Source organism: Umbelopsis ramanniana (genome assembly GCF_025399195.1).
Source record: "Umbelopsis ramanniana AG unplaced genomic scaffold K450scaffold_74, whole genome shotgun sequence".
Classification (NCBI taxonomy): Eukaryota; Fungi; Mucoromycota; class Umbelopsidomycetes; order Umbelopsidales; family Umbelopsidaceae; genus Umbelopsis; species Umbelopsis ramanniana.
In genome coordinates this window covers 71,885-96,601 of record NW_026252160.1, presented here as the reverse complement: position 1 = coordinate 96,601, position 24,717 = coordinate 71,885, and the positions used below count along the sequence as shown (strand labels likewise).

General features: G+C 43.3%; 9 protein-coding genes across 9 annotated transcripts; 3 read left to right on the top strand and 6 right to left on the bottom strand.

The window, feature by feature from the left end:
* Nucleotides 1–6,479, top strand: K450DRAFT_259287 (uncharacterized protein). Its single transcript, XM_051591975.1, has 15 exons — nt 1–203; nt 274–457; nt 527–587; nt 653–804; nt 898–1,029; nt 1,103–1,809; nt 3,463–3,646; nt 3,716–3,776; nt 3,842–3,993; nt 4,087–4,575; nt 4,652–5,403; nt 5,470–5,656; nt 5,723–5,783; nt 5,843–6,393; nt 6,459–6,479. The coding sequence occupies exons 1-15, from the start codon at nt 126–128 to the stop codon at nt 6,461–6,463; spliced, it is 3,756 nt and encodes a 1,251-aa protein (XP_051440986.1). The 5' UTR covers nt 1–125; the 3' UTR covers nt 6,464–6,479.
* A 393-nt stretch (nt 6,480–6,872) lies between these two features.
* On the bottom strand, nt 6,873–10,965 carry K450DRAFT_259274 (uncharacterized protein). Its single transcript, XM_051591974.1, has 15 exons — nt 10,844–10,965; nt 10,457–10,779; nt 10,273–10,395; nt 10,015–10,209; nt 9,863–9,949; nt 9,442–9,789; nt 9,332–9,380; nt 8,740–9,260; nt 8,503–8,671; nt 8,352–8,438; nt 7,798–8,282; nt 7,533–7,733; nt 7,329–7,464; nt 7,064–7,263; nt 6,873–6,993 (listed from the first exon to the last, which is right to left on the bottom strand). The coding sequence occupies exons 2-15, from the start codon at nt 10,544–10,546 to the stop codon at nt 6,985–6,987; spliced, it is 2,700 nt and encodes an 899-aa protein (XP_051440985.1). The 5' UTR covers nt 10,547–10,779; nt 10,844–10,965; the 3' UTR covers nt 6,873–6,984.
* Nucleotides 10,966–11,287: 322 nt separating this feature from the next.
* K450DRAFT_259271 (uncharacterized protein) lies at nt 11,288–12,039 on the top strand. Its single transcript, XM_051591973.1, has 2 exons — nt 11,288–11,315; nt 11,377–12,039. Exon 2 carries the CDS (start codon nt 11,542–11,544, stop codon nt 11,737–11,739), a length of 198 nt encoding a protein of 65 aa, XP_051440984.1. The 5' UTR covers nt 11,288–11,315; nt 11,377–11,541; the 3' UTR covers nt 11,740–12,039.
* On the bottom strand, nt 11,834–14,308 carry K450DRAFT_259269 (uncharacterized protein). Its single transcript, XM_051591972.1, has 2 exons — nt 13,157–14,308; nt 11,834–11,937 (listed from the first exon to the last, which is right to left on the bottom strand). The coding sequence occupies exons 1-2, from the start codon at nt 14,137–14,139 to the stop codon at nt 11,928–11,930; spliced, it is 993 nt and encodes a 330-aa protein (XP_051440983.1). The 5' UTR covers nt 14,140–14,308; the 3' UTR covers nt 11,834–11,927.
* A 688-nt stretch (nt 14,309–14,996) lies between these two features.
* On the bottom strand, nt 14,997–16,421 carry K450DRAFT_259265 (uncharacterized protein). The gene is made up of 4 exons (XM_051591971.1): nt 16,047–16,421; nt 15,661–15,984; nt 15,463–15,587; nt 14,997–15,404 (listed from the first exon to the last, which is right to left on the bottom strand). Exons 1-4 carry the CDS (start codon nt 16,225–16,227, stop codon nt 15,141–15,143), a joined length of 894 nt encoding a protein of 297 aa, XP_051440982.1. The 5' UTR covers nt 16,228–16,421; the 3' UTR covers nt 14,997–15,140.
* K450DRAFT_180015 (uncharacterized protein) lies at nt 16,343–18,348 on the bottom strand (the record flags this gene model as incomplete). Its single annotated transcript, XM_051584330.1, has 8 exons — nt 16,343–16,479; nt 16,536–16,621; nt 16,717–17,146; nt 17,207–17,350; nt 17,419–17,539; nt 17,612–17,717; nt 17,784–18,040; nt 18,079–18,348. 8 exons carry the CDS (start codon nt 18,346–18,348, stop codon nt 16,343–16,345), a joined length of 1,551 nt encoding a protein of 516 aa, XP_051440981.1.
* Nucleotides 18,097–19,997, top strand: K450DRAFT_259253 (uncharacterized protein). The gene is made up of 6 exons (XM_051591970.1): nt 18,097–18,744; nt 18,808–18,889; nt 18,978–19,171; nt 19,247–19,313; nt 19,384–19,426; nt 19,490–19,997. Exons 1-6 carry the CDS (start codon nt 18,469–18,471, stop codon nt 19,755–19,757), a joined length of 930 nt encoding a protein of 309 aa, XP_051440980.1. The 5' UTR covers nt 18,097–18,468; the 3' UTR covers nt 19,758–19,997.
* A 59-nt stretch (nt 19,998–20,056) lies between these two features.
* K450DRAFT_259241 (uncharacterized protein) lies at nt 20,057–21,695 on the bottom strand. Its single transcript, XM_051591969.1, has 7 exons — nt 21,606–21,695; nt 21,472–21,536; nt 21,334–21,403; nt 21,109–21,254; nt 20,961–21,045; nt 20,739–20,894; nt 20,057–20,679 (listed from the first exon to the last, which is right to left on the bottom strand). The coding sequence occupies exons 1-7, from the start codon at nt 21,671–21,673 to the stop codon at nt 20,238–20,240; spliced, it is 1,032 nt and encodes a 343-aa protein (XP_051440979.1). The 5' UTR covers nt 21,674–21,695; the 3' UTR covers nt 20,057–20,237.
* A 1,736-nt stretch (nt 21,696–23,431) lies between these two features.
* On the bottom strand, nt 23,432–24,707 carry K450DRAFT_259240 (uncharacterized protein). Its single transcript, XM_051591968.1, has one exon. The coding sequence runs from the start codon at nt 24,546–24,548 to the stop codon at nt 23,664–23,666; it is 885 nt and encodes a 294-aa protein (XP_051440978.1). The 5' UTR covers nt 24,549–24,707; the 3' UTR covers nt 23,432–23,663.
* Between the last annotated feature and the right edge of the window lie 10 nt (nt 24,708–24,717).

Below are 24,717 nucleotides of genomic sequence, written 5' to 3'. Positions count from 1 at the left end.
CTCTTGGAACCCAAGCTGATCCACTATATAATGTCATCACTTTGAATACCTGTGACGGACCAATTATTGGCTGCTTTGGTGCTTCTTTCATTGGCAACCTAACTGGTCTGTTAAGCAACCCAGGAATGATTACCAATCTTTCTGGATATAAAGGACCGACTTCTGGAACCAAATGGCCAACTGGCGCTACTTTGGTGATCAATGTAATGAATTTCCTCAATTTCTTGTAAGCTCTGATATGCCTGATGCTTACTTTGTGACTTTAACTTTTAGGTACCTGTGGCAGTAGGAGGAGCTTTGATCATTGATGCCGATACTCCTAGCATTGGCACAGATCCTTGTCGAACCATTTGGAACATCTATCCAGTGAATATCGACGGATCACATACTAACGGACCCATCACACTATCACGCAACAGCAAATCAGCTCTTCAAGGATTGATTTTGGCTCCAAATGGTTTGTTATATGCTATTCTGCTTACATTGATCAGAAGCACCCTTCTAATTGTGAGATATTACATTTCAGCTGCCATCTTGGATGGACCTACTGGAAACTTTGCTGGATTGTTGGTTTCGTATAACTATAAGTAAGTGTAAAGTGTCTGTAAAGTGTTCCAAAAATCTCGTGTCTGACGGTGTTCCTTTCTATCAGCTGGCAAACATCCAATGTTAACATTCTAGATTTCACAACTGCGTCCGGAGGTGTCTGTAAATCATTCCTCGGATGTGCTCCAAATCGAAATGTCACTAGCACAAGCATGTTAGCATCTTCATCGGTTAGTGCAACAGTGTCATCGAACTCAGGTACGTTTGTAACAGCATATGCTGTAAACCAATATCTTAATATTTAATTCGGCCCTCTAACATACCTTTTACACTCATATCTTCAATTCGTAGCATCGTCTTCGGCAGCATCGTCTTCGGCAGCATCTTCCTCGGCAGCATCATCCACTGCATCATCGTCAGCTTCCTCAACATCCAATGTAGCTTCCTCTTCAAGCAATATCAATGGAGGTTCATCCAGCACAGGTAACGCGATTGATAAAACTTCTAAAATATCATCATATGAAATTATTAACCATCTTGATTTGATAACAAACAGTAACTACATCAACGACTGTTTCATCACCTTCGGTAACACAAACTTGCGATCTGTCAACATCAATTGATCTGCCAAGTCTGCAGCTCGCAGCCTTCAATGGTATCTTCTTGAATGACTTCACATCCAGTATCACCGCAGGCCTGTTTGGAAGTGCTGGAAGCTATGGTCCAATCGCTGTTGGAAATAATCTGTATGCACCTGGCTACCTCGTTGCAGAGAAGACTAACCTGACTGCATGTACTGCCAATGCATCTGGATTTTCTCAATATGGTCTTGCTGTTGGAGGTAGTATTATCAATGGAGGAACTCCAAAGGTTACTGGCAACGTATACGTGTTTGGCACGGGTACTGCTACACTGCAACTACCATCGTGCTCGGTCAGGAAGCTCAACGACAGTCAACAGTTTGATTTCGCTGGTGCAAGGACATCATATCTCCAAGCATCTGCATATTTGGCAAAACTAATTCCTAACCTGAGAATGAATAGTACCTTTGCAATCTCATCTCTAGGAACCCAAGCTGATCCATTATATAATGTCATCACTTTGAATACCTGCGATGGACCAATTATTGGCTGCTTTGGTGCTTCTTTCATTGGCAACCTAACTGGTCTGTTAAGCAACTCAGGAATGATTACCAACCTTTCTGGATATAGAGGACCAACTTCTGGAACCAAATGGCCAACTGGCGCTACTTTGGTTATCAATGTAATGAACCGTTTCTGTTACATGCGGTTCAGATATGCCTGATACTTACTTTATGCCTTTGACTTTTAGGTACCTGTGGCGGTAGGAGGAGCTTTGATCATTGATGCCGATACTCCTAGCGTCGGCACAGATCCTTGCCGAACCATTTGGAATATCTATCCAGTGAATATCGACGGATCACATACTAATGGACCCATTACACTATCTCGCAACACCAAATCAGTCCTTCAAGGATTGATTTTGGCTCCAAATGGTTTGTTATATTCTATTCTACTTACGTTGATCAGAAGCACTGTTCTAATGATGATAATTACAATTCAGCTGCCATTTTGGATGGACCCACTGGAAACTTTGCTGGATTGCTGGTTTCGTATAACTACAAGTGAGTGTAAAGTACTTGTGGAGTGTTCCGAGAAACTCAAATCTGACAGTACTTCTTTCTATTAGTTGGGAAACATCCAATGTTAACATTCTAGATTTCACAACTGCGTCCGGAGGTGTATGTAAATCGTTCCTTGGATGTGCTCCTAATCGAAATGTCACTAGCACAAGTATGTTACCATCTTCATCAGCTAGCGTAACAATGTCCTCGAGCTCAGGTAAGTCTGGCAACAGCATATGTTGTAAACCAATGTCTTAATAGGTAGTTCGACCCTCTAACAATTACTTTAAATTAATACTGTCAATTCGTAGCATCATCCTCGACATTGGCATCTTCGGTATCATCATCCACTGCGTCATCTTCAGCTGTCTCAACATCCACTGTAGCTTCTACTTCAAGCAATATCAATGGAAGTTCATCCAGCACAGGTAACGAGATTGTTAAAACGTCTATAATATCATTATACGGAATTATTAACCATCTTGATTTGATAACAAACAGTAACTACATCAACAACTGCCTCATCACCCTCGGTGACACTAGCTTGCGATCTGTCAACATCAATTGATCTGCCAAGTCTGCAGCTCGCAGCCTTCAATGGTATCTTCTTGAATGACTTCACATCCAGTATCACCGCAGGCCTGTTTGGAAGTGCTGGAAGCTATGGTCCAATCGCTGTTGGAAATAATCTGTATGCACCTGGCTACCTCGTTGCAGAGAAGACTAACCTGACTGCATGTACTGCCAATGCATCCGGATTTTCTCAATATGGTCTTGCTGTTGGAGGTAGTATTATCAATGGAGGAACTCCAAAGGTTACTGGCAACGTATACGTGTTTGGCACGGGTACTGCTACACTGCAACTACCATCGTGCTCGGTCAGGAAGCTCAACGACAGTCAACAGTTTGATTTCACTGGTGCAAGGACATCATATCTCCAAGCATCTGCATATCTGGCAAAACTAATTCCTAACCTGAGAATGAACAGTACCTATGCACTCTCATCTCTTGGAACCCAAGCTGATCCACAATATAATGTGATCACTTTGAATACTTGCGATGGACCAATTATTGGCTGCTTTGGTGCTTCTTTCATTGGCAACCTAACTGGTCTGTTAAGCAACTCAGGAGTGATTACCAACCTTTCTGGATATAGAGGACCGACTGCTGGAACCAAATGGCCAACTGGCGCTACTTTGGTGATCAATGTAATGAACCTTTTCAAAGATTTGTGACGTAAGATATGCCTGATACTTACTTTGTAACTTTAGGTACCTGTGGCGGTAGGAGGAGCTTTGATCATTGATGCGGATACTCCTAGTGTGGGCACAGATCCTTGCCGAACCATTTGGAATATCTATCCAGTGAATATCGACGGATCACATACTAATGGACCTATTACACTATCTCGCAACACCAAATCAGTCCTTCAAGGATTGATTTTAGCTCCAAATGGTTTGTTGTATTCTATTCTGCTTACGTTGATCAGAAGCACCCTTCTAATTGTGAGATATTACATTTCAGCTGCCATCTTGGATGGACCCACTGGAAACTTTGCTGGATTGCTAGTATCGTATAACTACAAGTAAGTGTAAAGTGTCTGTAAAGTATTCCGAGATACTCAAAGCTGACGGTATTTCTTTCTATCAGCTGGGAAACATCCAATGTTAACATTCTAGATTTCACAACTGCGTCCGGAGGTGTATGTAAATCATTCCTTGGATGTGTACCCAATCGAAATACCACTAGCACAAGCATGTTACCATCTTCGTCGGCTAGCGTAACAATGTCATCGAGCTCAGGTAAGCTTTGCAACAGCATATGTTGTAAACCAATATCTTAATATTTACTTCGACCCTCTAACATTTCTTTTGAATTTACATTGCCATCCGTAGCATCATTGTCCTCGTCGATGTCCTCTGCTATTTCCTCGTCGATGTCCTCTTCTGTGTCCTCTTCTGTGTCCTCTTCTATGTCCTCTGCTATGCCCTCTTCGATGTCCTCTTCAATGTCCTCATCGATGTCCTCGTCGATGTCCTCTTCTGTGTCCTCGCCGATTGCCTCTTCTATGTCCTCGTCGATGTCCTCTTCTGTGTCCTCGTCGATGTCCTCTTCTGTGTCCTCGTCGATGTCCTCTTCTGTGTCCTCGTCGATGTCCTCTTCTATGTCCTCGTCGATGTCCTTGCCGATGTCCTCTTCGATGCCCTCTTCAATGTCCTCGTCGATGTCCTCTTCTATGTCCTCTTCTATGTCTTCGTCGATGTCCTCTGCTATGTCCTCGTCAATGTCCTCTGCTGCGTCATCCCCTATGTCATCGCCTGTGTCCTCTAAATCCGATTTTATTTCGACTTCAAGCAACATAAGTGGAAGTCCATCTAGCACAGGTACTAAGATCGCTGAGAAATGTTTACATCTATCATATTGAATTATTAATCTTTTGTGTATCTTTATGTCAAACAGTAACTACATCAACGTCTCTTTCATCACCCTCTGTGACACCAGGTTGTGATCTATCACAATCGAACGATATAGCAGGTCTACAGCTTGCAGCGTTCAATGGAATTATCTTGAACGATTTTACCACCGTCACTGGGCTTACGGTTGCAGCTGGAGGAAAGAGTTATGGTCCAATTGCTGTACTCGGAAACGTTTTCGCACCAAACTATCATTTCTCTGAACAAAGTAACTTGACTGCCTGTTCACCAAGCGACGCTGGGTTCAAAGACTACGGTCTTGTTGTACAGGGAAGTATTAACTCGGCTCCTCCTCTTTCATTTGTTCGAGGCTATGCATACCTAGCCGGAGCAGGAAGAGTTAATCTTGAAGGTACAGCATGTACGACTAAAGCAAGTAGTGGCAGCATTTTCGACCCCAACGCTGCTGATACATACAAAACGGGATCTTATTATCTTGCAACGTTGCGACCTGATTTGAGACTTGTAGATATTAATGTTCTTTCAAGTGTTGGACCACAAGCAAATCCTGCATATCATGTTATCACATTAAACAGCTGTGGTGGCATAACTGTTGGATGTGTGGATGTTCCCTATCTAGTTGATGGTTTGCTTGACGTTGGAACTCATCCACCAAACCTGGCGGCAAATCTCAGCTTGCTTTCGGATCCAAGAGGCCTTTTGACCAAAATATTGGACTATGAAGGTCTATCTAGTTCAGGAATTCAATGGCCAAACGACGCAACGCTAGTTATCAATGTAAGTAAAATCTATATGATGAAGATGCAATGGCCGCAATTTTGTGGTTTAATAAACTTTACGTAGGTACCCATAATGCAATCAACAGTATTGATATTGGACGCACTCAATCCAAGCATCGGAACAGACCCTTGTCGAACTATTTGGAACTTTTTCCCAGTTGATGAACAAGGGAAATTCGCTGCAGGCGCAACTGCAACGCTTGTCCGAGGCACCACTTCAACATTTACAGGTTTGATCATGGCACCGCTAAGTAAGTATTGCCACTGGCTACGGTATTCCGATATAACTCCCGTTAATAATTATTTTCACCATCCAGTTCATATTGTCGATGAAAATATCGGTCATTTTGCAGGAAGTCTTGTAGCCTCTAGTTACATGTAAGTTGGTAAATACACATATCGGTTATTATGAGCTTTTTTGCTGACTATTATTACAGCTGGCAGAGTACTGTTGTGGACATACTTGATTTCGCGACAGGTTCTAATGGCCGTTGTAAAACATTCCTTGGATGTTTCCCTCTTGGACAGAGTCAGACACTATCGACATCATCTTTACTATACACTTCAACAATGTCAAGTATGAGCAGCAGCGTCAGTCAATCCCTCTCATCAAGTTTGAGCGTGGTAGAATCAACAACATCAAGTGTAGAAAGCTCCTCGTCCGTTATGACTTCTGAATCCAGTAGCTTTACGTCTTCGGTAGTTACATCATCCGTTGCAAGTTCAGAAACATCTGGAAGCTTATCTTCAAGTGATGTCGTATCAAGCTCTGTTGATTCATCATCTACGGACAGTTCGTCAAGTGCATCCTCTAATCCCAGCTCAACCGAATCGTCATCCACATCTTCAGCTTCTCTACCAGTTAGCTCAGTCTATACTGGAGTAGCTGCTGGCGTGTATTTCTACCCAGACTCTAGCGCAACCGTATCGGCATCTTCTTCTTCAACAGCTCCAGCGGGTAGTTCAGTCTCTACTGGAGTAGCTGCAGGTATCTATTTCTATCCAAGCTCTACCCTAGGACAAGTATTAACAGCCACTGCCTCGACAACGGAGATTAATATGACACCGGCTCCATATCATGGTCATCATTCACATCACGATAAGGATCACAAGAAGGATAAGGATCATTGGAAAGACGATGACAATGACGACGGCGATGATGATGAGGAGGATGATGAGGACCACTGGCACCATGATGAAGAAGACTGGAACGATAAAGACCATTGGAAGCACAAGCACGATGAGTATGACGACGATTACAGCAGTGATGACCATGAATGGGACAACAACCACGACGATCACAGTGAACATGACCATGATGATTATCACAAAGACGATCACCACGCCGATAAGTAATCTGAAATCCTGTGCTTACGTCCCTTCAGAGACAATCAGTCAGTTTACTACTTTTGAGACTGTATGAGTAGCCTATATTTCTTTTAGTCAAGAGTAACATGCTGTACTGTCACTTTAAAATATCAATAAATGCTCATGATTTATTGATCTAACTTGCTGTACCTGTCAAAGACGGCAGTAAGTAACTGTCTGTCGTACTGGTTTAAATACGCCAGACTGGTAGTTAATCATCCTGCCAGTAGTAAGTGGTTGTTAGTCGGTTGTCTTCGCATAGTATACTTATTAGAAGGTAAGGTTCTCACCCATTCATCATCAGCCACTTCTTTCTCTTCATCCTCGACGATAGGCGTTTTATCCTTCTCAGCTTGTTCATCAACATCCTTCGCTGTGGCAAACATTTTCTTCATAAGATCTTTACGCTTTTCATCATCACTTGCTTCCCTTTTTCCAATGGCAAACTTCTTTTTGGCATTCGTTTGAGGCAAAGCTGGGGCTTCAGAAACTGTAGACATTGTTAGAGGGGGGGCCATCGTTAGTGACTGCATCGTCATATATATATCGACTTACGTGGTACTAAGCCATCTGGCTGCAAATTTATATATTGACTAGGTTTGATTTCTCCAGCAAACCAGCTATCGGCTGATTGTGCTGGCGATTCAACATCTTTAGTCGGACAGAATATATCATCTTGGAAGAACTCAGGCTAATGCGTTTGGAGAGTTGAATATCAATAGTGTGATAGCGGTGAGCATGATCAATAATTGTACTTACTCTAGCCCTTGGCACCTTTATGCCAACAGTCTCTATGCTAGTTGCAGTAAGGCGATAAAACTTTGCAATTTCAATTGCCTTGACGTTACAGTGCTTCTTTGGCAAGAAGGCGAAACCCTGTTGCAAAGTTCCAGACTCATACTTTGCAAGTGCGGTAAGGGAGCTCTCCTCCAGCTCAAAGGTATGAATAATCCGGTCTCCCTGCAAGGCAAAAATCGTAAGCACGACAGCAAGTCTAAAGCATACATTTGCACTTAAAACTTACTCGACCAGCAACATAAAGGACGCCGCAATCTGGATCAAAGTAGACGCTCATAACGCTTGGCGATATATCGATGTTTTTCTTGAAGCAGGGACCTTTGGAAAGATCATCCAAGTTATATACCAAGACTTCTCTGGAAGAGCCAAGACCAAAACCGACACTGGCAATCATGTTCATCTCTCCAAGCCATAACAATTTAGCGGGGCGTATGGACTGATGTCCTGGTCCTTCGGCTACAAGCTTAAAGTCAGGAACAGCATCGAATACTCTGATCTTCTTTGATTTGGATGTTGTTGCCACCTGTTGGCCATCGGTACTCCAAATAGCGTCAAACACAACATCTCCATGCTCGAAATGATGCTTTTCCGTTTTGCTATTAAGATCCCATATTCTAATTCCCGCGCTGTTTCGATCAGACGACACAGTCAGCAAGACATCTTGTGCCACAGGGTTGAAAGCAATGACAACGGTTTTATCCATTGTTTTCGCTAGAAGATGTGATTAAAGGTAAGGTCCTTGGTTGTACTGAATGCTTATACTCTATAGAGGGAACTTACAGGATAAAACCGCTGCTGGCTCTGATACATCCTCGCTAATACCCTCATCTGGAATGTTCCATATGCGCAACTTGTTATCTTCGGACGCTGCAGATTTTTATATTAGCGAAGTAATCATTATCACAGAATTTAAAGAGCTCAATGTACGAACCTGTTACAAGAATGTTTGGATTGAAAGGGTCAAACTTGAAATCGACAACAGAGGATCCACATTGAAGGGAAGGAACCTTGGTAGGTAATCGGCCTGGTTTAGACGCTGAAATGATACCTACTCGCCCACCTGGACCTGCGATAGGCACAGCAATAAATTTCGAGCTGGCCTGTAGTTAAGAGAGACATATTAGAAATTGGATGTCCATAGTGAAAATACCGCATACACCACGTCTACCTGGATGAGGTTCGTCGTGCCACTCTTATCACTGCTTAGCCCACGAAGATCATGGAAGTGCTCGCTGGGATGATATGGCTTTCCAGCTATATATTTGTAAGGTGAGACAGAAGCAGCACCATATTTAGGAAGTACTTTCGCAGGTGAAGCAGCTTCGCTTGGCTGTTTAGCTGCGAGAAGTGGTGAAGATGCGGTTTTCGTTTCTTCCGGTACCTGCTGTGGAGGAGTAGTTGTCGATTCTGAAGGCAAGGTTTCGACTGGTGTTGGAGGGCTTGAGGTTGATGAAGACTTAGTGATGTCGGCTTTTATAGGTGTCTGCGAAACAGTCTCGGCAGGCGATGACTTTTCCGCAGCTGCCGGCATTGGGCTTTTTTCTTTAATAGTATCGGCGATAGGCTGCGAAGGCGACATTTTCGTATCATTGGATTTTGCTTGAGCTTGTCGCTTTGAAGGGTCTAAGGACACGGTCTGAACTAACCCGTTCTCATTGTTCAACCAGGCGCTTGCAGACAACGCAGGAGCTGAAAAAATAAATAAAAGAATATCAATATGCATGCACAACATCAATTGCTAGCACCATGGATTTACTTACCGTTTCCTTTTGTGTCGGGAAAAAGCTCCGAATGAAAGTCCAAGTATTGCTATTGAACAACTCTTGAGCATCTATAGTAGTCATAGATATAAACAGAAATCGTTGCTTACTTTGCGTGGGACCTCGAATGAAACTGGCACTATGGCATTAGAAGTCAAAGTCATGACACGAGCAACCTCTGCTTTCATCACGTTCAACGACATTTTGGGCAGCAAACAGGCACCGAAGAGAGAATTGTTTGTTCCGCACGCCATATTTTCAGCTATAGTTGGCTCAGATTGAAGATCAGATAGTTGGAAAGAGCGGATGGTAGAATCTCCACGTCCAATGATATAAATAGTTTCAGTATCTTCATCATACAATGGAATGAGTTGGCCAGTGGATGAGTCGAATGAACTCATTTTGATCGGTTTGCTAAGATCACGAGCATCCCACAAGGCGTATTGGCGATACCGAATCTTGGGCAATGTTGCTTCATGTTAGTAAGTCGTTCAATAACTAATTGCGTTGATAGCTAATATGATGCTATACCTTATTCAAACCAGTGGACAGGATGAAATTGCTCGAACCAAGCCAAACTGAGCGAGAACCCTTAATGCCTTCATGTCCTTTACCGGTCTGTTAAAAATCGCACTTTAGAACGTTAAATCAATTGCAGATGAGAGCAGAAAGATTTCACAAACCTGGATGGCTGCTTTCTCAGCACGAGGATCCCACACCTGTACAATGTCTTTACCAGTCGTTGCCATGAGCGTTCCGTCGCCTTTCCAAGAGAACGAATGCACAAGACTTTCTGACTCCACTTTCAATGCTGGTGCTTCCTTTCCAATATCCCATATCAACACTTCCTTTCTGTTATTTCCAAGCGTAGTAAGTACCTATGGAAAAGAGAGATCAGCTACATGTGCACCAGCTCCACATCACATGCTGCTCATAGTTACATTTTCGGCCGTGGGGTGGAATCTGACAGAGTTTGCGCGTGGTGACTGAACATTCAACACGGCAAGAGTTGATGCCTGCTCTCCAGCGGTAATTCCCTCCTCCGGTAATTTCCATACTTTGACCTGCATGATTCGTATATTAGGAAATGTGCTGCAGAGCAATTATATGGCCTCCAACACTCACCGTGCCATCTTCAGCTCCAGTCGCGAGAATATCCTGACTAAAATCCGAAAATGTCCAATCGGTGATACCTGATCCATGGGCATGTAGCATACCAGCACCTTCCGAAGCTACATATTTGCCAGGTTTGCCAAGTGGCAAGATTCCGAGAGTGCCACCGTCTGCCCAAGTAAACTCATGTCAGGACATATCCGCCCTGCATTCAAGGCAAGTTCTGATAACTTACTGCCGGACCATTTTACCGCTACCCACTTTTGATTGGCTTGAATCAGGTTTGCATTGTCCGATAGTGTGGAGGTGCTGATCTGGAGCTCAGAGTACCAATCCTGGCAAAGTTTGGTCGAGTCAGTCAGAATGACTCGAGATGGGTGAAGAATAAGTTGTTCATACCTCCGTCTTGGCGATTCTGCCAACAACATTACGGAATTTGCTTGTGTTTTGAAAGCGTTTGCTCATGGCCAAGAGTGAGCGGAAGATTGACCTTGCACACAAAATGAACGATGAACGAACCGAAACATACCAAATTTGGCTTTCGGGTGCTGAAAATGACTGGATGTCTGTTAGAAAAAACGGCTTGTCAAAAGCCTGACTTTATTATGGTGGAAGCAAGTGTGCTTGCCTGCCAAGTATTTACAAATTAATGTATTCGCTCTATTTACATTGACATGAAGAAATCGTCAATCTCATCTTTCCTATCATTCTCGTCCAATGTGCCTTGGTAATCCGCTGAGGGAAACAGGTTACGAGGCTGAGAACGGGTATGACATAGCGTCTCTTCTTCGCCACTACTGCTGCTATCGTCCAGTGCCCATCGGTGTTCTGTTATCAAGGTACCGGTCCTTATCTTGAATTCACGACTTGAATACCATGGGGACTTAATTTCAGCTTTTGATTGCAATTTTATCGTCAACGTTACATATCACTTACTGCACAAAAATTAATTCTCGACCGTCATCTTCGTCGGTGTTATAGTCCTTATAAACATCATCGTCTTTGATATACTCTTCTTCTTCTTCAAGTTCTTCAAATAAATCCTCGACTGCGGTAATTGTACGTTTTTCCAAGGTCACAGGTGATGGTATAATTATATGTCTTGGCGGTGGCGAAGGTGTACGGATAGACCTATCGATATGATCAGGCGATTCGGTAGACGCTTTCATTTCATCAGGATACTCGTCGCATTCATGGTACCCAGAATCCCGCTTTATGAGAGATTTTTTAAAGTGTTCCAAAGTAGTCATCTTATTAGAGATTTCCTGCAGCTGTTGGCTAGATTCATCGTGTAGCATGGCAAGTAGTTGTGCGGTCTTGTTATCCTGTTGATCTGCTTTGTCTCGAATGGCCATTGATATGACATCTTTCTCACGGAGAGTATCTTGATTTTTTAGCCATGGCTTTTGATCTGCAGTTGGTTTTCTTTCAATGTAGCAAATACTTTCGCCAGTAGTAGAATTGAGATTATCATCCGCCTTGTCTAGATATTTCTCAGAACTTGGCATGATACATCGCAATCTCTTAAATGCTGGCACATAATCATCGTTGTCTCTTTCTTTTCTCTTTTGACCAGCGTAAATTATTTCCGTGTCGCATGAAGAATCTCGATCCTTGTTTTTGAAATTATTGACACCTGAGGAACTTTTTCCTTGCTCTCCGTTGGGGTTTTCAAGTGCAAGCGCTTCATTCTGAGTGCCATTCGACGCCAAAATATCAGAGCCAGGTTTCAATTTTTCTATTTGGAAGAAATTTGTAGCAGGTACGAATGAGAAACCAATATTAGAGATCGAGGAAGGACTAGCCGGATTGTTTGAACCGGACATAAAACTGGTTTTTGCAAATGCGGATTTCTGTGTAGCAGGTACGTCGTCGAACTGGTCAAAGAATTTATTTTAGCACTCTACACGTGACACCTCCATCCTTACCAAGCTGAGCGTACTCACCTCTACCTCCTTTGGCTCATGATAGCTGCCACGTCGTCGCTTTTCGCTAGGAGACTCTTCTTGTTGCAATGCGTCGATAACAGGGTGAAAGGGAAGCGGATGTGAGACATCACCACGATCAGAGTCAGTCCAGTAAGAAGGTAGCTCAGTATCAGGCACACCATGAATGCTAGGAACAATTTCGCTCTTTCGTTTTAAAAAGAAAGGGTTATGAAATGAAGATGAGGTTTTTGTATCGTAACTTGAATCTAAATACTTCTGAGCAGTGAGACTGTCGCATCTTAGTTTTGGAGCGTGCTTATCCTCTTGCAGCAAGCTATCCGCGGTAGGCATATCCTGAACATTATGTACCATTTTGTGCTTTCTTTTGGAATTAAGCAGGGAATGCGGTGATACTGAGGTCGCAGTAGTAAAGGATGAGGAAAGGAGTCTTGTTTCCTCCGAATCATCGCATTGTCGCTCTATGGCATGATCCACTTCTTGTTTCGCAGCATCATTTGTGGATTGACTAGAGCGTACAGCAGCGTACTGGGACCGCTTGCCACGACGCAATGCACACATGTTGGATGGTGACCTTAGTACTGACATACATATGCCTTGCGTTAGCATCTCCTTTTTCTCTTTGGATTTCATCGACGAATGACGAGAACTAGATTCCGTAGTTTGAGAGATGGATGCCGATCGCGAAGTAAAAGTGGTCTGGTGCACGGGAGTAGAGTCGTTGAATACTGACGCCAGCGATTTCGGTGGTCTTGTATTTTCTTTCGGTTCAGGTGAAGTGGATGTTTTGAAAATAAGTGGAGCTGGTAGAGTCAATTTCAGATTACGTGTTTGATTGGAGGAAGCAGGAACTTTGGAGGCGAAACAAAATGGTGGTACCATGCTTGTACGTTCTTTTTCAACCGGTGGAGTGGAAAATGTGAATGTGAAAGGTACCATCTTCGATGTATTTTTGTTGTCCTCTTTGGAAGCGGACCCTCTGAAGGTGTAAGGAGCTGGTCTATTTGAGTTGCCTTTTTCTTCAGGAGAAGCAGAGGCTCCGAAAGTGAATTTTACTGGCGGTAGAGTACTCGTTTTTCTGGTATTGACAGTACAGGCTGTAGGGGTGCCACAAACTGTTGTTTTTGAATTGCTTTTTACATCAGACGGAGCAGCAAGTGTGAATGTAAAGGGAACTATGCGCGATGTAGCTGCGCTTTCATTCTTGGTATAAGAAGTAGAGTCTCCAAAGGTAAAAGGAACTGGTCTTTTTGCATTGCTTTTCTCATGAGATGGAGAAGACAGTCCGTAGGTATGTGCAACCAGATGAGGTCCACTCATATTTTCCTTATCGCCAGTAGAAACAAAAGTTTTGGACGCGGTAGAAACTGGTATTCTTGACTTGCATTTCTCAGTAGAGGAGGCAGAAAACCCGAAGTCGGTCAGAGAGGGCGGTCTCAAAGCGCCATTTACATCGAAGGGTGAAGAAGCTCCTAAATTGAAATTAAATGGCTGCGACGAACATGTATTTTCTTTTTCATCAGAAGAAGCGGCTGCGTTGAAGGCAGGTGGAGCTGGCCGTGGTATTCTTGAGACAGTTTTCTCATTGAATGAATTAGATCCTTTGAAAATATACACAGAGGGCTTTCCAGGATTTACTTTCAAGTTGCCTGAAAGTTGACCTTGAGGATATTTCGAGTATATCGTTGATGGAGTGACTGGGGAATAGGCTGGCCATTGCGGAGTTGTAGTTAGGTTCTGCCTAGGCATTTCGAACGTGAACTGGAAGTCACTGCCTTCTTGAGAGCTTCCAGAGTTGAATGTGACCGAAGTAGGTTCAACACCATAGCTTCTTGCTAGTGATGGGGTAGCAATGTCGCCTTTCTTTTGTGCCGGTATATTGAAATTGAACGGGAAAACGCGGTTATTCTGAGTATTTCCTGAGTTTACTTTGAATGTATTAGGGCCGACGTTAGAGTAGCTTGGCCATTTTGGAGCAGCATTCTCACAGTTCATTGTTGCCATATTGAACATGGGCTGACAAACATTGTTTTGCTGGAAGTTTCCAAAGTTTACTCTCAACGGAGCTGGGTCATCGCGATAGATAATTCGAACTGGACGTGGAATGTTGTCGCAATCTTTTACGGGCATGTTGGATTGATAGCTTATTTTGAATTATCACAGTAATCTTTGGAATTGTGCAAAAGAAAGTTTGATCTGACGGTTAACAAGCTTCGTTTCCTCCTCTGGAAACCTCTGCTCGAACAATGGAGTTAAAGACAGAGCCGTGCTTTTTCAACCTGAGGAGTTGCGGCTGTTCAAAATCATTTTAGGGCCGACTTGCCCAACGACCACAAAATCAAGCTCGTTAAGTCTAGCTGTCTCCTTTTCAAAGCTTCGTCGATTATTGTTATCACTGGCAAATAATTATTCGATTTTATGCGCAGTGTATTGTCTGTATGGCCCTCTCGTCTTTCCTGCATGTACCTCTTTGGCGGAGAGCTTAACGACTACTCCGGACGCTGCTGACAGTAGGTTGTACATTAGCACTGTTATAACTTCATCTTGTTGTTTAATGAAATTCACGAATAATACACCGGATGGTAACCGTGTTGTTAATTTCTTTCTATCTATTGCTCAAGAAAATTCATGACCATATTCATACTTGGCAAAACTGAATATTTGATCAAACTTGATGTGTCATCCTCTGACATGCCGGGTATAAAGAGAAACTGTGATTGATTGCATGGGTATGTAAGGTGGTAAATGCTCTATGAGTGCTCAGTCTTTACTGCACATTTGATCTCCACGCAAAGGTCGGTCAGAAGCGCAGGTGGAAGGCTCGTCAAAAACGTCAATCCTGATGCCCTCTCTATGGCTTCTTGGGCAACCTTGAATGTTTCCAAGGTGATATTGTTGGCTATGGGTTGGTTTGGAAACACAAAAGAGGCAGTACTGTACGTTTCATTTCTTTTCGCTAGCACCACTTTGTAGAAATGAGTTGGAACAGCCACATTTGGAGGATTTCCAATCATCTATGTATTTCATTAGTACGAAGATAAACATAGAAAAGGCTCTTCGCAAGGCACATACCTGGTACTTGACATAAAATTTACCATCTTCTCCTTTCTGAGGAAGAAAAAGTTCACCGGTCCACACCCATACATCGGGATATGTGTCAACTAAACTCCTAACAAACTCCTCCACATAAGCCCAATCTATGAAGTTGAATAAACATTTCAATTACTGGGTCATTCCAACCGTCAACTCACATAAGCCATTTGTACTTACAGCCTCGATTGAAGCCAACCCCGACTTGGGGAGCCATGTTGGTTAAAAAAAAGGTCTCATCCATGGCCTGTTGAGTAAAGGTAGCGTCAGCAGCAGGTGCCTGATGACCTCTGTCAAAGCCACTTCTGATATAATCTTTTAGCAAAGCTTGGAACATGGGTGGTATAGCTGGATCTTCTCGGAACGACGATCTGCTGCGATCAACTCCTTCGCCAGCCGTCAAGGTTTGTCGGTTTAAATGTTCTCCGACCCAATTCGCGTTTCGGTCTCGTCGGTTGTAGTTTGCCATATAGGCGTCACGCTTTAAGTCGTCGCTTACAGGCCCTATAAGTCCGCAGTGAGAAAACTTGCCACAGTAGAATCCCACATGCATTAAAGTAACCTACCAGGATGACCAAATTGCAGGATACTAGCGGCAGTATCATCAGCTACAGATGGAACGGCGTTCTGTTCTACCTTCCTGACAATCAGGTTTCTCACAGGATGGGTCCACTGTTGTGCAAAGAGAATAGTGGCCATGCCAAACAGTGTACCGCTAATAAACCATAATAGACGGGAGGAAAGCATGGTTGAAATGAAATGTACACCATGAATTCCAGGTTTATATTTTATTATCTACAGTAGTTCCAAAGGGGGTGAGGATATGGTCACAACACATTTATGCTGTCGGTCACGTTATGGCTCATTTGCCAATGCAGAATTCGCTGAAAAGCATATCCAATACTTGCTCCACGTCCACCTTTCCCGTGATTCTCCCGATGGCACTGGCTGCTTGTCTAAGCTCTTCTGCAGCCAATACAATATCGCTCGTGGCGTAATCTACACCATGCGGTTAGAAGAAGAGTAAGAAGATGGTTATTAGCACTGAAACTTACCTGCTACCATATCTAAGGCTGCGAGGCAAGCAGACAGATTAAACCGATGTCTTGCCTGGGTAATGAGAGCCGAAGAAGACGTTGCACTTTCATATCTGTTGAGAAATGATCAGTTTTTTTTTTTTTTTGAGTAGCATCCACTACAGTTTCTATTATGCTTTGCCCTTGCCTTTGTTTCAACAAATCTATCAATGATTCTAATGCTTGATCGATGCCTTCCCCAGTTTTACAACTGATGAGCCATGTGTGTCTGACTCCCAGGGTTTTAGTCAATCTTTCAATTGTTTCCTTCGAAGAAATTGTGTTGGAGGCATCACTTTTGTTGATGATCAAAATGGTGTCGGGAGTGATGGACTCATTTAATATTTTGTGACCGTGGAGTCTTTCAAAGCTTTCGATTTCTGGAAGGGGTAGGAGGCAAATGTGCATATCTGAAGTCGATATCTTGGCCATGGCACGTTTTACGCCTTCCATCTCAATAAGATCGGATGATTCCCGCAGCCCTGCCGTATCGCTTAGCACCACCGGATAGCCACCAAGATTAAGGGACACCTCCACGACATCCCTGGTCGTCCCTGGTATGTCAGAAACAATTGCCGCCTCTCGCCGAGCTTATGACATGTTATAATCCATATCCCTAGTCCATTGTAGTGTCAACACTTCGCACTCACCTAATGTGTTCAGAAAACTACTTTTCCCTGCATTTGGTGGTCCAGATATCGTTATATGAATTCCGTCTCTCAATATCTCTCCAATACGATTATCATTAAGATGTGCCTTTATGGATTCCCGTAATCGTTCCACAATTACCAATACTGTTCAGATTGAAAATTCAAGTCAACAGGTCTCCAAAGTAGTCGTTAAAGGTAGTTACTTCGCTTACCATCGTTCAAGACACCATCCTCTATGTTCTCATCTTCTCCAAAATCTATAACCGCTTCCGTTAGAGCCATGCATTTGATGAGTTGTTCACGCCAACCATCATATTGTTGTCGTAAACTTCCCTGGATTGTTTTTACAGTCATTAGCATGAAATGTCGGGTATATTTTCAGATCAGTGTTAAAGTGATATATACCTCGGCTTGGCGCAAGGCTAGCTTTCTCTGCATTTCAGTTTCTGCATTGAGAAGATCTGCTAAACCTTCCAACTCGGTCAAGTCTAGCTTGTCGTTGTCAAAAGCTCTAGGAAGGCATCAGACCGTTGACCACATCTTAGTAAATCGTACACAATGCTCTTTTCCCTCTTACCTTCGAGAAAATTCACCACGATCAGCAATGCGATATTGGGTTATGCTACCCAAAGCATCCAGTACACTTCTTGTTACCGCATTTCCACCATGGATGTGAAACTCTGCCGTATCTTCTCCTGTATAGCTTTGAGGTCCAGGAAACCAAAGCACAATACCTTTGTCCAAAAGTTCCTTCGAGCTTGGGTGGTATATTTTTTTCAGCACGGCTTGCCTTGGAGCAGGAAGTTTCTTCATGTGAGTCATTTTCAACACTGCCTGGAAGCGAATCAGTCAGAAAGTCTTCTTTAGGACACAATTGGCGTTCCAGTACTTACTTCTTCCGCGTTCTTTCCAGAAATGCGTATCACGGCCACTCCGGCTTTACCTGGAGCCGTGGAGAGGGCAAATATAGTATCTGGTCCTGCTTGGGGCTGGACGTATGAAAAAGCCGGAATGGAGTTCTGACTTGCAAAGAAGCGGCTATGAGCCCTGGGAAAACGTATTGCACAACGAGGATATCGCAGTGGTAACGCAGCAGAGCCAACGTTATATAGTTGTCGTGAAGCAGTACGACATGGCAGCATTGTCTAAAGCTGGGTGTTACTGGCGGGAGGGCAGATCTGACAATCCACTTTTTTTTTTTTTTTTTGTTGCCCTTTTTTCAATATAAATTATTTAGGTGCCGTTAAGTCTTTCATTCATAAATGTCGACAGCTTGGAATGGACGATTATGGAAGCCTATCCTTAGGTGGCAGAATACGCCCACCGTTTGGAAACGGACAATGGCAACAGCAGTCAAAAGCACACCGGAATTGTCCAATCGGCAAAAGTTCAATCAGCTACAGCCGTCTCCGAGTATATTCAGCAAACTCGAAAAGCTAGGATTTGGAGAGTTACGAAGAACAGGGCGGTATGCAGCGTTATGCAAAGTTGTATCCAAGAACAAGGACCAGAAGCAAACATTGGAGCCGAATTATAAGGTATGAGAGCGGTTTGACACTTGGAATGATACTCGCACCAATTGACACTAAGGCAACACATAGTTCCCGCTTTTGCAATTCTTTGCTGGAGCAATGATACCTACTTCCATCCCTGAGGAGACAGTTCCAGAAGTGGCCTTCGTAGGTACGTCGTGAGCAGTGCATAGAATTTTGTCCCAACGTAATCTACGTTTTACTAACACCACTTGATTTTTTGTATCCTTGCATCTTAGGTCGTTCAAATGTTGGAAAATCCTCACTTATAAACGCACTAGCTGAGTCTTCAACTGTGCGAACATCCGACAAACCTGGATTGACACAACAGCTCAACTTTTACTCTGTTGGCCGCTTATTTACCATTGTCGACATGCCAGGATATGGGTTTGCGTTTGTGGATGAGGATAAGCGACGACTTTGGCGAGAACTGGTATGTCACATTGAATTCCCATTTGATCTGATAGACAAAGGCGAAATCAGTAATTAATTGTATTGGTGCTTGTAGATGGAGACGTACATGACCAAGCGATCTACGTTGAAGATGGTTTATGTTACTATTGATGCTCGTCACGGTAAGCACTTGGAAACCCCGTTTTTGAAACAATCATTTGCCTGAGACTAACGCTGCTTGGACTATTGCAGGTCTCAAAGTTGGAGACAAAGATTTTCTCGCAATGCTTGATAAGTAAGTCTATGTCATTTATAGACGATGACCGACTACAATTACTCATTTCTTGCCACTCACTAGAAATAGAGTGCCATTCCAAGTGGTCCTGACCAAATGCGATTTAATTATCCTTCCTACATTGGCCCGCCGGTACATGATGCTGTTGAGTGATGTGAATAATTATAGACACGCTCGTAAAGAGGTTGCCCTGGTGAGCTCACGAACCCAATCTGGCGTCAATCAACTTCGCAAGGAGATCCTGAGGACAGTCGGGAATTTGCGATCGGAAAAATACTACGTTGAAAAAACAGAGCGACAAAAAGCCAAACAAGAGGATCGACGAAAATAAAGTAAAGTGGATAGATGAAGTTCATAGATTGCATTGTAAATAAAGTACATTGGTCGTCGACACTATTCTGAATGACTTGCTCAATGTGGCCATCATGGAATACAAGTATACGTTCCATATTACCACTAACACCTGTACAGCATTACAACAGAGCACGATCCTGAGCTAGAGCCAGTGTATATTGATAGGCTTGGCCGTGTAACCGTATTAATTGGACGATTCATCCACTAGAGCGCCTCGCCCATAAACTACCACGGTGATATTCTTTTAGCAGTTTCTATTTTCGTCATGGTGACAAGTTGTTGGGCCATTGAACAATCGCTGTTGTGCTGCAATTTAAACGTTTTTGTTGATTTTTTCTATATACGGGTATATCCGAGCGTATAGACATTTTCATGTACAAAAAAATGACAGGGCTACATGTTGTAACCCTAGAGAGGGGAGAAAAAATATGATACAAGAAAGACAGATTGAATATGTTCAAGCCATACGTCTAGAATGATGGACTGTTTCAGAAAGTGAAAGCAATCCGGGTGGTGGCAATACATGACCATGAGGCAAATTTCTCAACGGCGGTAGTATTGGCAATTCGTGTCGAGGATAATGGCCAGTTGAGGTTATCTCTTTCAACGTACAGAGTGGAGGAGAAGGAAATGGCGACAGTGGTGCAGACGTGGGAGTGCCTATGGTTGGATGCCAGCCATCACTGGCTCTGGCACTACCATGGCTTGAATGTGGGCTGCCAGACGAGGTGATGGTAGGGAATAGACTAGGGCTGAAAGCTTCTGTTGGAGAGCCGTGCGACAGAGGCGGAGATACGGAGGGCGAGGAATGCATGTAATGGGGACTGTCCTGACCCGACTGTCTATGCCTGTTTTGACGATTGCTGGCTACTTCACATTGTGCTTTTCGTTTATTTGACCTATGGCAAACGTTAGTTTCATGGTCAAGTAATGAGCGGCAGTATTGGAAGATAATTACGTTTGCAGACTATTTTCTTTACGAATACGAATGCGAGCTCCTTGATCATAGAAAGAACGAGACAAGAAAGTTGGCTCCATGGCACCTGGATAAGCCTTTGCAGTATATATCATAAATGGAGAGGATATGATAGACATAACGTTGATGACCTTGGCGCTATAAAAACAAATCAGTGGTCAATGGCGAGTATCTCTTCACAGCTCGAAAGGAATGTGTACGTACTCTTGAATTTTAAACAGAGTAAACTTGAGACGAAACTCGCCTTCTGCTTTGACTGATAAGTCTCCGAAGACACAATAAGCGCCATCTAGAGGTAGAGGAATGTTTGAGTATATGAGTGAGATAGAATCTTCTTAAAGTTCGAACCGACCTTGATTGTCGATGTCTTTCAACTTATACATGGCCGATACCACTTGACCGGCTAAGGCGGGATGGTGCGGTGTATAGACTTTTGAATCGTTCGTTGGATGCACCAAGTTAGCACACATAAAGTAGTTTGGACTTTGTAGCCAGTTGCTGAGAAAAGACAAATCCACATTAGCGCCAAAAAATAGATTCAACCGAACGGAGTTCTCGGATTTCCACTATACTATACCCTTCGTTTTCAGCTGAAACACCATTCAAGCTTATTTGCACAATTGGAGGAGGTTCGATGACTCGTCGTTCTATCAGCGAAGGTACGATGTGAGACTTTGGTGAAGCACTAGGTATGCTATTCTCTATTATATCCTACCCCTTTCATTTCCTGTGCTTAATCTGGCTTGTTCAGGGTGTTGTCTGATATTCAGGTTGAATTGTCTAGATTTAAATTGTGTAGTCAGCAGCCGTTGATAAACAGATGGTAGTAGGAACCGGAGACATGCATACGAGAATCTTTCTGGTTGATATGGTATATCCTTAATATATTTAAAGGATGCAGGGTTACGCTCTGGCATCCTGGACTTTTGTCACAAGAAAAGAAACAGAAGAAGAGTTCTTGGAGTTGGGAATCAAAAAAAAAATATTATCAGATTTTTGCGCAAGCGGAGATGGGACTGGTACACAACTGGTGAGAAAAGGTTTATCCTGCCGGCGAGATGCATTGTGAAAGCAGAATTTGATTCTCAAGTGGATGAATGAATTCTATCTTTGACTTACTGAGATGTTTTAAAAGCCAAGTTAACGTCGACGATCCTTTCTGCGTTGCTTAGCCACTCAGCAAGATTCTCCAGAAATCTTCCGCCTTATTGCTGAGCTTGAAAGAATCTGATAACACACCCGATCAACCTGATCGGGTGACATGAACGGTGTCTGCTTGAGTTACAAGAATGACATCGAAAGCTTCCTTTTTTCAAATGTCACAAAAACACCTTCTCCTAACCATCATCCCCATTTCTACGCTCGATGTAGTAGTTTACTCCATGTAATGTATACCCACAGCCGCCAGATTCAGCTTGCTTGCGTCCATCTGCAGTACTTTAGTTTATCAGATTTCTTGGCTGGCTGTAAGGGGGCAAATAAGACACAGAAGTATTTTTTATTTCAGTATCCGGTATTTCCACATATGCAATTCGCACAAGAATGTGGGCCCACTAAAGGCAATTGGGCAAACTTGATGTTAGACTTGATATCCTATCGTAAGGTAACACTGCGGCTAATATTACTATGTTATTTGGATTGAGGCACTCTCTGTCATCTTTAAGGCTATAGTTTAGATGAGAGCAAGGAAGACATTTTTTCATGCATTGCAAAGAACAGTAGATACTTGCAGATGGTTGTACAATGGTGACACAGAGAGGAAATGAGTCCCTCATAACCAGCAATTGTGTCATAGATCACGACTGCTAATGCATGAAGTGGCATCCCAGTTTTGCTGACGTCTGTGTAAAGTTCACCCGAGCACATTTCGAAAATACTCAGATCAAAGTTTCAATTGAACAACACGTGAATAAGATTAGCTCTCTCTCACTGCTCTGAGATGATTCTCTCGCCCAGGTACGAAAGCTTCTAATGATCTGATGGGTTGCCAGCGGATGATGCGAATATTTCCATAACCTCGAGTTGAAGCCAAAGACTTTTAATTCTCGAAATGGATGGGATCAGCAACCGACATTATCCATCAACACACGTATAGCCCCCTGTTGGACCACCGTATGGGCGAAAAGAAAGTGGCATGGAGTGAAGGTTGCCATGGCTCGCCTATCCACCGAATGGAACACAAAGTTTGAAGCTAATAAGTTTAGAGCTTATGCAATTTACGGCGGGATTCCATCTCATTTCGATCACTGGCTGAGCGTGATGTCAATTTTTTTCGCGCTGCCACATTTTAACACCCTGGTTGCACTAAGCAATCGGAACACACGTCGCGTATCCTAGCGGCGATTGGTACCTGAGGTTCCAGCCGTTGGATGTGACTATGCAGCTAGCTCTCACATTCCCTGACTGGATGATTAAGGTTTTCGGCACTTTGTTATGGCGGGAAGTAACGATGCTGAATAAGCTTTTTACTCCTTAAGGATACGAGAACGTTATTTGCCAAGAAATCTCAACCAGGCAGCATTCAGTTGACTAACCGCATGATGAGAGACGAGAACCTAGAACCCTTGAGGGGCTCCGCCATGACGTTGAGATTTAATCTCGTTTACTAGGATGACTAGCCGTCGGTAAAGGCTGTCGTGACATCAATGGCCACATTTTTTTTTGCACGACACAAATTTTTTGTTACAAGTAACAAAGCCCGAAAGCTTTAGACTACTTTTTTATATGAAAATGAAAAATTCTATTGTGATGAAGTAGTAGATTTCTATTACCGTACTATCTACAAAGGAATGTGGCGGATATCGCAGATGTGTATCAAACGGAAGGCGTATTAGCCACTTAAATGGGGGGAAATGGATCGGTGGAGATATGAAAAAGAAAAAAAGAAAGCGCCTGGAGATATATGTATCAATAAATGTTGGATTTTTGTTCGGTTGAAAAATCGTAGGTCTGCAGTAGAGGGCAAGACTTCTGGAAGGCCAACGTGGTGAGTTCGGAGATCCGAGTTTGACCTCTACATACCACGACTTTCATTCGAGAACACGATTGAGCGAGAATCGTTAGAGATTTGTCGGTGATCTTATTACTTTGCACTATGCCGTGCGGTAGGCTAATGATCAACTCCTCCAGGTCGAGGCAATGGTCAGCTAATGCCAGAATGGCAGAGTCTGAAATATTGCCACTATGCTGCAGGTTGAGGCGTCGGAGACGTGTATGAGTTCGTGAGATTTGTATTATGACGGCGTCGTTGACCGAACAATTAGATAAATCCAGCTTGGTTAAAATAGAAGATATGCTGCTACGTGTCAAAATTTGTATTAAGGCAGCTGAGCAATACTGTGTACATGAAGACATATTCAGCTCTTTAAGAGACGAAATATGGCGCTCAACAAGCGCAGGTGGCAAAGCCAACAATTGACTGGTGTTCAGTGTGTCGAAAGGCAAGGATGGTGCAGTGAAGAGGATTGATAAATCAGCGGTCTTCACCTGCGCTGCAGATTCTTGATCCAGCGCCGAAAAATCATATCCAGTGATCCAAGCATAGTAATATGGCAGATGTTGGCTGCCCTTATTGCACGTTTTGGATTCCGATGAAAGCTGGACGATGTGTGTCAATTTTTCCACGGCTCCCAGGCTATTTGGTCGAGGGCATTTCCAAACCGCTTGTAGAGAATGAATGGTAGCCCTTCCACAAGCCAAACCCAATGATATCAAATCAGAGTTACTGGGTATATATTCTACCAAGACACGAAGGATATCAGGTGGAAGTGTTTTCTTGCGTGGCATGGACATGTTAAGGATGGGGTATTAGGAAGGTCGTCGTTTGCTCCACAAATGATCCACCTTCATTCAGAAAGAGAGGGAGAAAGAGAAAGAGAAAGAAGGGGAGGAGGAAGAAAATGGATGCAGAAATAACAGAATTTTTCATTCAGCCATCTGAGTATATCATTGGATCCACCGT